This window comes from Emydura macquarii, unplaced genomic scaffold, assembly GCF_026122565.2.
Source record: "Emydura macquarii macquarii isolate MOO-44397 ecotype Brisbane River unplaced genomic scaffold, CSIRO-AGI_Emac_v2 contig_2897, whole genome shotgun sequence".
In the NCBI taxonomy this organism is placed as follows: Eukaryota; Metazoa; Chordata; order Testudines; family Chelidae; genus Emydura; species Emydura macquarii.
In genome coordinates, this window is record NW_027133034.1 from 43,025,878 (window position 1) to 43,040,924 (window position 15,047).

Here is a 15,047-nt window from a genome sequence, read left to right on the forward strand (position 1 = left end):
CGCCTTATGAAGCAAAGCTTCACCCGTTGTATGTTCTAAATTGCCAGGAGAGCACTTCCTCGCCTTTGGTCTTTGTCCCATGGACCAGGCCACCATCCAATTTTATTCCAATGAAGTCTGTATTGCCACTGCCTTTCCCAGGAGGCAGAGCCTTTCAGTCTCTGGGACCTTGTCATCTGCCCTCACTGAGAGAAGGAGCAGCAGGAACTCAGCAAACGTTTGTTTCTCTTTGCACTTACCCAATCTAAGAGTGACCCATTGGGAGTGTGTTTGCGTGTGCGGGGGGGGGGGAACTGTTCCCTCAGTATAAGGAGACCCTGTCAGCCTCTGCACGGGTGGGGATTTTCATTACAAAATAACCACGCGGGCCAGCTCAAAGAAACTGACACCTCCCTCCTGCTCCATAGCGCGGTCCTTCCTTTCTTTCCTTGAGTCCCCCGCGCCGTGGGGCTTCGGGGCCCATTAGCGGAGGGAGGAGCAGGTGCCAGGGCGTGGCTGCGGTCCTCTCTCTTTGTGTGTCGCCTTCTCTCTCTCTTCCAGCAGAAGGAGCCACTCCAGTGATCAGACTAGGGGGAGGGGAATGGTGGGGCGGAGGGGAGGGGCAGGAGGGAGTTGATGTGGCGCTCAGCTCCGAGGCACGCCGCCTCTGTTTGTATACAGTGCGCTCTCCAGCCGGCAGGGCTCTGTCCTGTCTCTCTTCATTGTTCCCTTCCCGGCAGAAGCCCCTGCAGCAGCAGCAGCAGCCGGAGGAGGAGGCTGCTACCAGCCCCACGATACGACGGGGAGGAGGGGGGGGAGCGCCACCCGCACCGCCACCCCCCTGAGCACATCACCGGACCAGCCCCGGCTCTGCAAGGCGTGATGGACTTGCAGCGCTCAGACCCTGAGCCGCTCTGGGTGCTGCCGGGATATTATTAGTAGGGGAAGAGGCAGAACTCAGCCACACGCAAAGCGCATTAGCCTTATTGCGAGGACCCTCCGGGAAGAGAGGACAGCATCGCCGAGTCTCCTGCGGGAAGGATCCCCTTCTCTTCCTCCTCCTCTCCAAACCGACCCCCCCCTCTCCTCGGATCGCCCCTCGGGGGGGAGGAAAGGATCACGATGAGCCGCTTGCTGCCCGCCTGGCTTTTGCTCTGTTTGAGCCTCGGGGTGCCACGACCCACCAAAGGTGAGGCGGGGCGTGAGGGGCACCGCAGGGCGCTGCTCGGGCTTGTCCGCGGGGGAGGGGGGAAGCCAAGTGATCCCAAAGTCGGAAGAGAAGTGCGCTGTGTGGAGTGAGAATTGACGCAGGCGATGGGGCTGGTGGTGGGGCGGGGGGGAGGGACGTGAACTGTTGGAAGCTCTGAATAATACACAGCTCGCCACGGGGGTGCTTTTAAAATGTGGGTGTATATATGTGTCTGTCGGCTTAGGGGCCCCTCCGCACACATGTTCTGTTCGCTAACTCTGCTTAATTAGTGGGGGGGAGATACGGTGAGAGCTTAAATGCAATCCAGATGAGAAGCTGGGAAGGTTTAATAGCCACAGGGCTGGCTACCTCTTTCCTTTCGTGTGGTGGGCGGCTTGGTTTTTTTCCCCTGGAAGGATGTTAATTCGGTGCCGAAGACCCAGCAAAACGCGGAACAGTTTGCAAACACATCACGGGCTTTACCGGCGCTGTACACTAATGAACGGCTGTGTCAATCTCCTTTCTGGCTCGCTCTCTAACTAGGACGTTCTCCGTCTGAAATGTGCAAATCCCCCTCCCCGCAGGGAACCAACCAACCACCTCAACCCGCTGGGTTTGGAAAGGATTCCCCACGCCCCACTGTTGTAAAAGTTGCGGGAGCTCATCTTGTCAGGATGTGGGGTGGGGTGGGGAGATTATCGAGTAACGGGCGGGTTAGATGCCAAGTAGGGGTCTGCTCTTCCTGGGAACGCTTTGGAGGTGAGGGATAGGGGAAAATAACGACGTGCTTGCTGGTGCCGGTGTATTCGAGTTTGTAGCGAAAGGGGGATTTGGAGGTTGGGTCCAGAATTTGAGAACCTCTCTCTCTGTGGCAGACGAAAGCACCCTTTCTGGGCAGTCTTCTAAAGGGGGGCGGGGGGAGGTTAAAAGGCTGTGAAAAAGCCTAACCCTGGGCCGGCTTTCAGATTGGACTATCCCTATCCGCATCCCTAAGGGAAAGTCCCCCCCGGTCAGAGAAGGTGTCTGCCATTTCGCCGCACGGAGGGGTAGGCTTTCGCCCAAGGCAGTTCTGTTTCTGCTGGCCAGGGGCTGAAATCTGAATCCCCTCTTCACCCTCCCCGCCAGCCCACAGGATCCGGGGTTGCCCGTCAGTGGGCATGTGTGGGCTGCAAGTGCCTTTCCTGTTCGCAAGCTGCAGCAGCCTCTACGGCGGTGTAGTGACACCCGCTTTGTAGTGAGGTCCCCAGTGCAGCGAGAGGTTTTCCTCCTAGCAGAGATCCCCCCCTCCCCGGCGGTGTTCGCTGTATTAGTTGTCTCTGCACGTTGATGCTCAAGCGCCGAGAGATCTAGGAATGAGTGGGTGACTCCTTGATCCCGCTCTCCTGTCCCATAGGTGTGAAGAAGGGCAGCCCTCCCCCCTTTGGTTGGAGGCCGGAAAAGGTCGCTTCTTGCAGCAACTGCAGCCGCCCCCCCGGGCCCGCCTAAGCCCCCCACCGTGGTGCGGTCGTTCACTCCCGCTCACCTCGCCCGCCAGTGCCGCTCCTGCTGCTCGGTGAATCCCAGCCTCTGCCCCATAACACCAGACGCCCCAGCTGCTAGGGCTAAGGCTAGCCCTACGAAGGACAGCTGGTGAGCGGGGCTGATTCTGGGCTTGTTTTGAAGTCCCCGCAGACAATGAGCTGGCAGCTGTTTGCTCCATAGTCTCGCCCTGTCTGTTCTGGAAGTGGAGGAATCGAAAATGGAATGGCACTTTCCTCCACTTTCTTGCTTGCTGTAATTTGAAAGCTTTCTGCGGGGGGTCATCATTGTAAATAGCTACCTGTGCAAGATGAGTTTCTCCTCGGACAGTTCCGAGCCTATCAACGCCGTGCGAACCTGCTACTATCCAACCGATCTTTCTTTTCTCAGGATAAAAGGAAATGTCGTGAGGGTTTAGTGCATTGAGATGCACTAAAAAAAGCAATGCGATTTTGTCAGACTTATGCAGAGCAAGTACTAATCTGAGCATGTGTCTTGCTAATTTCTTTAACATTTATACTTGGCTCCTTTCATTAATCACTTTTATTTTAAAATTAAACCAATGTATCAGTTAAATTGAATATTTTATTAGCTCTTAAATTATTCATAGCTAGGGTTGCTCTCAAAATCCAATAATGTTCATACAGTTGCAGCAAGCATGTGATAGCTTATGCAATCTGTCCTTGTACCTGAAATTTCTGCCTGAAGTCTTTTAAGCAAAAGGTATTATATCTGACAAAGTCTAGACATGTCTTAAATACTCTGCATTGGAATTGTACATGACTGACTGGTACACATCTACTTCTTTTTCTTCTAGTTACAGCAGGAGAATTTTTTTAAGATAACTGGAGGACTAAATGAACATCATTATTTTTCTACAGAGCAACATATCTTGCCTATTTTTACATAGTTAGTTGAATCGTAATGTTAAAGTAAAAGGTTTTTTTATAATTTTAAAATGCAGTGATAAGAGAAAATTATATTCTGAATCTTCATTACATGGTAAAACTAAATAAAATGTTCTTAAACAGATCTGTTACACTAAGTTAATTTTGCACTCTGGTATAATACTGTAATAGATACTCTAAATATTATGATGGTTGTAATTACTTACAGTGCTTGTAAAAAGTTTTCAAATAGTCCCAAACTTTTTCTATGCTTTATTAAACTTCATCTCTCTCAATAAAGATCAACTTTCATAATAAAAACCATGCAGTGGTGCCATCATTGCAGTGGTCAATTCTGTGTTGTTTTGCTTTGCAGATGAAAATTAATGCCGTTATTTGTGTTGCTGATCTACCACTGTATTCTTCTATTTTTATAGGGTGTGCTGCTAGATTTCTTGGAAATCATTTACTGGTATAAAACAGCAACTTACATTTTTTTTATATATGAACACTGATCACTACAGAGATGTAGCAAATTGTGATGCCTATTGGTATTAACTCATATTGTCTTTTAAAACGTATGTTTATGGTAAGTTTCATAAGCAAGCAGGTGTATACTCAATTAGAACAATTGTTTAGCAAATCAATAAGATGTCCTTCTTAAAGGTATGGTGGTAATGATGGAATAGTCTGGTCCATTACAATGAAAAACCTGATACTTTTTTCCATTTTATTTTGACCAGTCTGGCAAATTTGCAGTATCCTGTATTGACACAGAAGTTTGATCTTCGGATATGTGTTGTATACGAATATATGTGGAAACTAGGCTATAAGAGTGGGGTGGCTTCTTGTAGCATTTAGCTTGCAAGAAGATGTGGTTGAGTTGTTTGAAAGGAAGTTTATGGGCTCTCTTTATATTTATTTCTAAACCACAATAAAGGGTTTACCTTTCTTGATGTTCCTGTTCTTTAATAAAAACTGAACACAAGAAATCTGATGATCTGTCATTTATTGAACAGAGAGCAGCTACAGAGAAGAAAGGGATGATTTATGATGGAGTAAAAATATTGTCTCTTGTCCATAGAAGCAATACAGAGATATCAGTTTGGTTTGTACCACCTTTTATAAATCAATCAGAATGAAGAGTAGTCTGCTTACAAGATTTCATAAAACTATTAGCTATAATGGTGACTAAAATTCTGTCTATATTTTGAATGTCAAAGACCACAAATGAATGTAAATGATCTGAATACTTCAAATGCTTTGTTTAAGCTTATTTTTTAAGTAGCTTTACAAACAGATTGCAGAGTTTGTCATAACAATATGTGGCTTATTTTGTGTCCATTTGTGAATTGCAATAATATGCTGAAGAGAGAAATTATAGAGAAAACAGCTTCATATGTGATGATTTCAGTGTTTCACTGTCTCATTTAGTGGATAAACAAAGATGTATTTTAAAAAATTAATACATATTTAAGCAGAATCAATCCCAATTTCATGAATGCCAAAAGAAAACTATGTGGAAAAGTTTGTGATATTGATCTGTGTTGAGAATGGGCTATTAATCAAATGCACCCTCACCAGTAGATGTCAGAAGTGACAATGAAGGTTAGACAGACAGACAGACATAAAGAGTAAACCCACAACTCAAAAATATTTCATGTGGTGAAATATGTAATTAGCCAGCAGGACTACCTCATGGGAAGTGGTTGATTAGACATGTCTTAACTTTACACTAACATTTAACAATTACTGTGACTTATCTGAAATCAAAGTGCAAGTGTATGCTTTAAATCACATTTTCAAAAGGAACTTGCTCAATAAATTCAACTCATGTGGTAGATCTTTCGTGGGACATAGACACTGATCTGTATAATGCCCCTGCATTGAAACAGTTTCCTTTCAGAGATTATGGGAAGTCTTTACACAGAGGCTTAGCAAACAGATGACACTGGCGTTGCCAAAAAAAAGTCTGTAGGGTTTTTTTGTGTGAGTCTGAGGAGCCTGAGAAGATATTTTTAAACCTCCAAGAAACTTTTTCAAAAGATGTTGCCTTTTCTCCATTACAATGCAAAAAAATTAATTTACTCCAGAGCTTGGAAGCTTCTCTAAAGCCTGCTGCTACAGCTGGAATGAGCAGAGTGGTGCAGCGCTACTGAGAAACATCAGAGATAAATAGCAGAACATGATCATTCAAATCTAACACTGGAAGACTGAAAACATCACAGAGACCTCTTAAGATTTTATTGTCTTATGTCTCAGTGAAACTTTCTCATCTATGGACAACATCCATTTCTCTACAAACAGCTTGACAGTGTGACCTGACAGTGCTTTCTCACTGTTCTTTAACAGATTACTTTGTATTCAAATTTGTTTCCAGTGCCTGCTGGTGTAGCCCTTAGATAATATATAACAGACGCAGCAGGGTGCAATAGAGTAAGTCTTGTCAGTTTTGGACAGTAGCGGATGTCAAGTAGTGGATGCATTGTTCCCTTGGGGATTCATTTTTTTAAGAGTCCTTTCAAATAAAAATGGAATGTTTTCTGTGAGGCTGTGTAACAGACAGTGTTTGCAAAGATGATTACTGAAGTCCCCCTTTCTGCTAATCTTGTAGCAACTAGCACAGTTATCAGCCAGTTAAAATACATGAGAATTTAGTGCAGTCTGAAAGTTCCTTCAAAAGTAAATCTCTTTCCCTCAGGGGCCAGATTGTGATACCCTTCCTTACTCACTTTGAATAAGTAGCTTACTCCACAAATGGCCTTACTGACTTCATGGGAGTACTCCTAGAGTGATGGCATCAGAATCTGGGCCTGAAGATTTTGTAATCCTTTTAAATATATCAGGAGTATTTCAATTAAAAATGTTGCAAGAGCACTCTCTTACAAATTCATTGACATTCACCCAGGTGTTGGGTTGCTTTTCTTTACCACTTCTAATGTTCTTACTTACTGTTCATGCCTCTTTGAGAACAGCGAAGTCAAACTTTTTACAAGCTCAAAAGCCAACAGCGGTGCTGAAATCTGAGAAGATGATCATAGGGCTTGAAGTTGTACTGAGAGTGACTTTTGGCTTGTTTGAGGCATGCTTGAGGCTTGGCTTGTTATAGTGTCAGACTGCACATGGAGGTTTGAGAGCATAGGTTGAGCATCCAAACAGTACTAATTTATTTCAGTGTTAAAACCTTGTCCAAGAACTGGTGAGAGCAGAGTGTGAAGTAGGAGTCTATATACTTTCTGTTTCAAATCATCGGAGATACTGGAGAAGGTTTGGACCAGAACAAATATTAAAGAGGCTGATCCCATCATTCTTAAAGAGGCAAAGACCCCACTGAAAGCCATAGAAGTCCTAATCCCAAACTGCTGTCCTGCAGTTTGTTTCTCTTGCTCTCTCTTCCAATCAAATTCGAGACCACAGGAAGTGGAGGGAAAGGAAACATGAACTGAACTTTTAAGTGTTTTATTTCAACCTGAGGGAGTGAAAGATGATGGGGTCCCAAGCCTTTTATAATTATACTCATTCTATGCTGTATGTTGGTTGAAATCTTACTCTACATTAGAGCTCCTTCATGCTGCTCCAGTGGTGCATGGAAGCTCTAAAGCTGGTTTGGCTAGCAGCTCGGCCAGGGAGCCTGCACAGGGGAAGCTTCAGGCTGCATACAATTGTCATAGCAGTTTCTGTACCACCACTAGCATAGGGGAGTGGCTAGGAAAAGGAGGCACAGTCCAATAAAGTAGATGGCCAGGGCATCCTTATGTCCCAGTGATACCCTGATGGGAGCATGGTTCTTGGGTACTGGTAAAGCAGCGACAGAACTGGCAGTTGGAAGGCTGTGGAAATTTGAAACCATGGCTCTTTGGGGGCAGGGATCATGTGTTTTTATGTGTGTGAGCTGTGCATAACCTGTAGTTTCATTAGAGGTCCGATTGGGATCTCAGCATGCTATGATGGTATAAATATTTAATAATCATGATATTATGATATCATGATTATATGCCTTGCCTATCAAATATTTCAAGTTTAAAAACCTGAAAAATCAGACTGACTTTTGGTGCCTATTATCAAATTATTATGCACAATTAGATAAAATATGTAATTACCCCAAAGCTGATTATTATAGTGTATATTTTGAGTGGAATACATTATTATACAAAATCCATATACAAATATATTAAAGCAGCTATAACCCATGTACAGTGTCTATGGGTCAGATCCTCAGTTGATGTAACAGCAAATGGAGTTAGATCACAGAATGCTAACCTTCATATTTCAAAACAATCAGTTATAGGAGCCAAAAACTGCATTGAAAGCAAGTAAACTAAACTGAAGCTTTTTAGCTTTTCTTGAAACTCAAAAGCTAATGAACAATGTCTTCCCCCATCCCCAAATGCTTATTAAAAATGTCTCTTCCAGGCTACGGGTTGTATGCCAAGAAGCATTTTGAAGTGCTTTTTTCACAACATAGGTAAAGAGTGCCTCAGAATACGTGGTTATAATGAAGATATCTGCACAGTCTTAACTATAGCATTGCTGTAATGCAGAAATTAGGTCACAAAGTAGCTTTTAAAACTTTAAAAGCTATTTTGCAACTTGGGCAGTACCATTTTCCTGATTTGAACATAGTGCTTGGCTAATGTCAGAGATTGTCATCAGATAAAAGATAAGCAGTAGAATCACAGAAGATTAGGGATGGAAGGAACCTCAGAAGGTCATCTAGTCCACCCCCCTGCTCAAAGCAGGATCAACTCCAACTAAATCATCCCAGCCAGGGCTTTATCAAGCACAATAAAATCTACCCTCTCTATGTAGAGCTCAGTTGTAAGGAGAGCTGGTTCAGCATTTTGCAGTGAAAGTTTTTGTTTGGTTGGTTGGGTTTTTTGGTTGACACAAACTTTCTGCTGAAAAGATTTCAGATATGAGAGTGGGGGGAGACGGACACAAACCCATCCCAGAGCAGCTGATAGCCCAGTAGTTAGGGCTGCGATGTGGGAGACCCAGGTTCATGTGGCTCCTTTACATGATCTGGAGTAGGGACTTGAACCTGTGTCTTGCACATCCCAGGTGAGGGCCCTAATCACAAGCCTATGAAGTCAGTATTTGTCACAATCATTCCTGGTCCACTTCGTATGAATAATGAAATATTAAGTGGGCCAGAGAGAGAGGTGGTCAGGGTACTTAGCTGGGATGTGTGAGGCCCATGTCAAGTCCCTGCTCTGAATCAGGCAGAACCCGAGTCTTCCACAGCCCAGGTGAGTGACCTCACCATTGGGCTATTAACTATTTTAGGGTGGCGTCTTTCTCTGTTTGTGAAAAATTTCAAAAGGCCTCTGTTTTGTACTGCTTCAGAACAAAAACAAACCCCGAACCCTTGAAATGGGTCACTAAGGAGAATTCTTATTTTCTGGCCAGCCCTAGTTGAAAGTGCCATGGCCATGCCAGAGAGTAAGGGTGTATGATGAGCTTGCACCACTGGTTGCCTTGCACTGGCTACTTGCATTGTTGGAGTCTGCACAGGGAGGAAAGCGGTTACTTCACTGGGCTGCCACTCCCCTTCCTGGGAAGGTGGGCTGGGCATGAATGGAGCTGTTGCTCTGCCCATCCACCCCACCCATACAAGTGCTGGCAAGCATCACCAGAGCTGACTCAAAGATGGAAGTAATTTGCCATAGCCAAAGGGATGGTGTTGATTTATTTCTCTAACAAAGCTAGGGCAAAGCGGAGACCAGGTTGTGACTCTTGATTTGTTTTCTGCTGTGCTCTGTGGGCACCACATCTGCAAACTGCCCCTTGATCAGACTAAGTTGTCAGGCTACAGATCAGCCTTCAGTGTGCAAGTTTAAAAAAAAAAGCCAAGCTATTGCTTGTTTTGGCAAAGAGCAAAATATTCTGAAACTGCCGATCACTTTAATCTCTTGCCAGTTTACAGCATCAGTAGATATATTTGCCATATTCTTGTGCCAGGAGACTGAAAAAAATTGCTACAAAACTATTTTTTCTGTCATTGTCAAGAAGCTGCTTCAGCCCTGTATAATTAGGGGAAAATTATGTGGCAGTGGTGAAATAACAGTGATTTCTGTGCAGTGATTACCTCAGTCCTTACTCTTCCTCCATGGTGCAGCTACTGTGGACAATATATCGAGATGACTTTAGAATACAGTTTTATAAATCAAGCTTATGTGTGAAAATTGAAAGTAATAGATGTCTTAAAACAGTTGTATTTTTCTGTCTCTTTCCTCATCTTTGACAGCCTCTGTCACTGCTGGATGTCATTACACAGATCCAGTCTCTTCAATCCACACTGTCTGTTTACTCTGTTATAGTTCCACAGCTTCTGCTACTTAATCTCTCTACCGTGTATTTTGTCTATAGATATTACACTTCACGGATATTACCATGTGTTCTGCGGTCCTCCTCTTTTGCCTTTTGCTGTTTGTTCATTCAAACTTTCTCAAAAGTGTATTTTTAATTTCTTTTTTTCATTGGTGAAATTTCATTTTTTATGAAATTCACGAAATTCATTTTTTATGAAATTCATATTTTATAAGGAATTGTCCAAGCAGGAATTTTCTTGAGGTAGCAGGAAGATACAGAACAAAGGGAAAAATCCAGAAGTTATTTTTAAGTTTATTTTAAAGGAAAGTTATGGAATAACATTCCAAAGGTGATGGAGGACCATCATTTGGGTTATTGTATTTAAAATAAGACTGGACAAAGTACTGAAGAATACACCTTAAGGAAAAATCCCCCATTGGCAAGGGAAATAAGCAAGATGACCTAATTTTTCTTTTCCAACATCACTTTCTATGATTTTTTGTAGGGGACACATTCTACAGTTATAAAAGAGAAAGCCAAAGGAATAGCTCATGTTCTGACCCAAAAGTCAGAACATGAGAGACGCACTCAACAAAACAATAAAATGCAACAAAATGATGCACTGGTTATGTGTTCCTTCAGGCTGCAAGAGTACTGTTTTTCATAATGGCTTTTGTTTTCCTAGGTGCATTCTGGCCCGGCTCTTTTTAATCTCTTGTCTTCTTCCATCAAGTATCTGTGCAACCTGAGTGTAGGTGCATATATTCTTTTAAATGTTCTGTTTAATGTTATCATTTTATGAATTTACCTCCCCCCCGCCATTCTGCTGTATCTGTCAAGCAAGATTTTTATTTTACTTAAGTTAAATTCCATCCCAGTTGACAGCTTTCATGGTTCACCCTGTCACAAAATCCAGAGAGGATTGTCAAAGATCAGTGGAAAGGCACTGGAGACGAAGTCAGGCACACTTAGGGAACTCACTGGAGGCTTGTTGTGGGATAAATCCTCTGTTTGTGGTGGGAATTTGTTGGTGAGGAGCAAGTAAAACAACAGCCTGATCAACCCCAGAAACCAGCTGGATAGGAAGTAGGGGTCAGAGTAAACACTGAATAAAGTGGGTCCTTAGAACAGCAACCAGCACCCAGTAAGAACAATGGTAACTAGGAAATGACCTCTTCCTTGTGCGGAGTGTGGTAGCCTCTCTACCAATGGAGGCAGAGATTTCAAACTTTGAAACAAAAATGCTAGTTCTCCCTTGCCTTGCACTGTTGTAGTCACCTTACACCTGTGTAGATTGGCTATAACATCTACCACTCTGGTTTGGTAGCATTTACACCTGCTTTTGTGCACATTCTTTGGGTAGATAAGTGACTATACAAGAAGCACTATGTCTGCAGTTACCCAGGTCCCAGTGGCTGTGCTACATGGGCCCGCCTGCCCAGCTAAGTGCTGGCTGACTAAATAAAGCCTGTACTGATACGTCTTTTCAGCCTTGGACCAGATTAAGACACTTTCCCTAATTTATCTGTTTGAAACAGCTCTTGCCACATCAGCCAGTGAGGAACTGGAGCTCTCCTTCTACTTCCAGCAGAAGAGGGAGAAATGCACTTCTAAATCCCCTGGTACATTAACCTCAGGTTTAGCTAATTTCTACTCAAGCACACTGATTTAAGACAGTGGTTGGGTAGGCTTGGTTCTGGCTGCAGTCCTGGTCCTGGCTGTGGCAAAGCACCCAGGTTGTTCCTGGTCCAGCCCTGTTCTTAGGCAATGTTGGGATCTGTTGTGTGTGTGTGTTTTTTTTTTTTTTTTTTTTTTTTTTTTTTTTTTGAAGCCTACTCACCCACACAGTGCAGTCTTCTCACAGTCCAACCTTGCAGAGATTGTGGAACAGCTATTAGGTCTGATGTCAACCAGCTAGCATGCTGCTTGAAAAATAAAATTAAAAAAAAACTTCTGGGGAAAATGAGAGGAACCCTTGTCTTCCTCCTCTTCCCCCACAACACATTTTCCCTCCCCCTCCTTTTCTAGTGGCAAAAATGTTTTGGTTTTGGTTTTCCATCAAAAAAGCATTATGGGCAGGGGGACAAAATGAAAAAGTTTCTATGGTAAACTTTCATTTAGGAAAAAGCCATTGCTTGTTCTCTTTCCACCCACAAACAAAAATCCAATGGAACACTTCCTGCCAGCTCTACCTATAACCAATTACCTGGCCCTGTGTGGGCAGAGCTGGGCTTCTCTGCTGGAGTGGCATCCCATACTCCAATGGGAGAAGGGCTAGTACCAGGAAGTTCTGGGGGTGAGATTTTTCTGCCAACTGCCTAATCAACCAGGGCTCTGGAGGATTTAGAGTGTAGCTCCTCCCGTCTGCCTGCTCAGACTTGAGTGCTGGGGCTGGCTCTTCCATAGCACTACTGTGCCGCATGGGGTCGGGGTTTCAGCTGCATGCTGAGATCTATCAATATTTTATTATTTAAGTGAGTGTGTCTTCCATGGAGGATACACAGCTTCTCTCAAACTCTAACAATAATGATATATGAAGACCAAGAGATCAGTTCAAGTTAAAAGATCTCCTAAGGAAAATTTGATGGCTATATCTGTTCTGTTTGGAGCCATGATGTTAGTATTGCCTCATTGTTAGTATCATAATTTGTACTGTGGCAGGGTTGACAGATGCTCCCTGAATTAGCTCTGAGTGGGAGGCACCTCCTCAAACAGCATGAAAACTATGATCATAGTGATATTATAATTATACTTATTCCCAAAGTTAATCCATCCCAGAAATCTTAGAAACAGATATGCTATTGTGAAATTTCTGGATCAGCATTTTGGAATCACTATTTCAGGTAAAATGTTGGCTAATTTAATTTAATGTTCTCATTTTATGACTGTGTGCGTGCATGAGCTTCTCTTTTCTGTTTCATTTCCAAACTGATGAGCTGTAAGCTTCTTTAAAATGCATATTGCAAATGGCCACAATGTGTTTACGGCATGGCATATGTGTTTATAGCAGTTGGAATAATTTTAAAAAGCCTTGGGTGTAGCGAGAAAGCACAACTTTTCTGTAGAAAAATTATATTCAGAAGGGGCATAATTTTGTTCTCCATTTCTCTGTTCAGAATATAGCACAGAAATTGCTGGAGACATTAGACTTAGTACACCTGCTCTTTGAGGAAGGTAGAACTCAACTTGCCAAAGGACTTTTTAAAATGTACTGCACTGAGTTGTAATCCATGCTGTAACTGACTTTGTGAAAGGTATTTTAAGTGGTTTATTTAAAAAAATAAATATTAATGTTGGACCCCAGTCACATGTGACTGAGCTGGGGCGTAATGACACTTTTTACACCCTACTTTGACCATGTAGAATACCCAGGTCTTAGTTTTGGGTGTGCCTCCATAAACAAGTGGTTAGATGAGGGCGTAAGTGCTGGGCAGTGGAGCTGGCTGAGTGCATAGAATAGAGTGGAGATTATACTGCATCTTGTAAAGGGCTGACATACAATGCCCCCACCCCACCCCACGGAAATGAGGTAAGGAGGAATTGCACCTTGAAGGTGTATGTCTGGGGCATATTCCCAGTACTCCTCTTGGGGCAATGCTCCTACGTGTCACCCCATACTCCTGGCAGAGTTTAAAGGCTCAATCTAATCCTTTTATGAATAGAAATAGAAATAAATTATGTCTGGGGAAAAACTAAATAAATGTGACTTTTTTCTTCTATCTGATATTTCACATGCTTTTGTGTGGTGACTACTTCATTCCCCAGGAAACTTGAAAGTACAAGTGCAAGATGGGGGATTTACATGAAATCCTTGTACTCTGAAATATTAACAAAATGCATCAAGGTGACTGAGGGGGATGTCCTGGAGGAAATAGTGGGCTCGCTGCAGTTAATATTTCATAATTCAAAGATCAAAAAGTCTACGCCAATATTCCTTGGGTAGGAGGTTGACTATATCTAGCATAGATATCCCTGAAATACCTATATGGAATTGGTGACTTCTCATTGGCCACCTATCACTTATACCATGGTTACCATAGTTTCACAGTTGTAATGAGGATCTTCTCATTCTTCTTAGTTTGTCTTTCCACATCTATGCTACTGCTGAGGTCCTATTTTCATTTGTTTTCGTTGGAACTTTTTATTCCTTGCCTTGGAAGAGCTCTGAGTACAATCCTCTATTTCAATGAATTGAAAGCTTTCAAATAGTCTTGAAAATTATTGGTATTGTATAGCCTAATGGACAAGTGCTAAAATGAACTGCAATCATAGTACAATTAGAGCAGGAAGTATATGGAAACCCCCCTGCAATCTCAAGTGTGGTGTGTGGTTTTGAAGGAGTTTTCACAGTGACAGTTTATAATAAGCCACTGCTTATTTTCCTGTGGACCATTATTTTATCCACCTTTAATGGTTCACTAGGTTTAGTTTGACCCCTGTAATTTTGAGATTTCAATTCATAGAATAAAAAGCACAAAATCTTAGAATATTTTAATCAAAAGGATGACTTGATGTTGAAAATAGGCTTTTGAAAGTTAACTCTTTTAAGTACGGTGGCTTTGTTTTATTTGTTCTGGTTTTATTAAACAGAGAAAGAAACATTAATTGCAAACACTGTAGAAATTACAAAAACAAAACAAAACCTTTTGTCTACAATTTAGCAAAAGCAATCATTTGATGAACAAAATTGTGCCTGAACATTACAAACTGCAACTTGTTCAGATTAGGAATGTACAATTGCTCTTTATTCATATAATTTAGGATTTTAAGATTGCATAGATTCATGGCTTCTGGGGCACAAATGTGGAGAGGGATAAGACCTTTCCGAAAATTTTGAAAATTGGCTCTGACGTTATCTTTTCAGATTTATGCTAGGATTTTGTCACACAAGCCAAAAAACTTGGATGCATAAAATTAGGTGCCTTAGCCCTAAACTAAACAAACTCAGGGGTGCAAGGTGGGGAATCCTAATATGTTTGCTAAGTAAGAGACCTGGATTTTGGAGCTGTGGGTGATCAGATCCTGGGAAAAAGAGGTGACTTTTGTTTAGGTGTCTACATATGGATTTAGGTGCCTGCCTCTGGAAAATCTTTCCAGAAAGGCAATGGGAGCTATGGACAATATCACTTTGGAAAATAAACAAAAATTCTGGCAGAACTCTG

At 42.6% G+C, this 15,047-nt stretch overlaps 1 protein-coding gene across 1 annotated transcript in view; it reads left to right on the forward strand.

Annotated features, from left to right (window-relative positions):
• Positions 1–15,047, forward strand: part of EDIL3 (EGF like repeats and discoidin domains 3) — a 378,557-nt gene that overhangs the window by 10,340 nt on the left and 353,170 nt on the right. The window contains exon 2 of the mRNA XM_067568453.1: positions 720–1,168. Coding sequence (XP_067424554.1) covers positions 1,102–1,168 — 67 coding nt within the window. The 5' untranslated portion in view covers positions 720–1,101. The remainder of the gene's footprint in view (positions 1–719; positions 1,169–15,047) is intronic.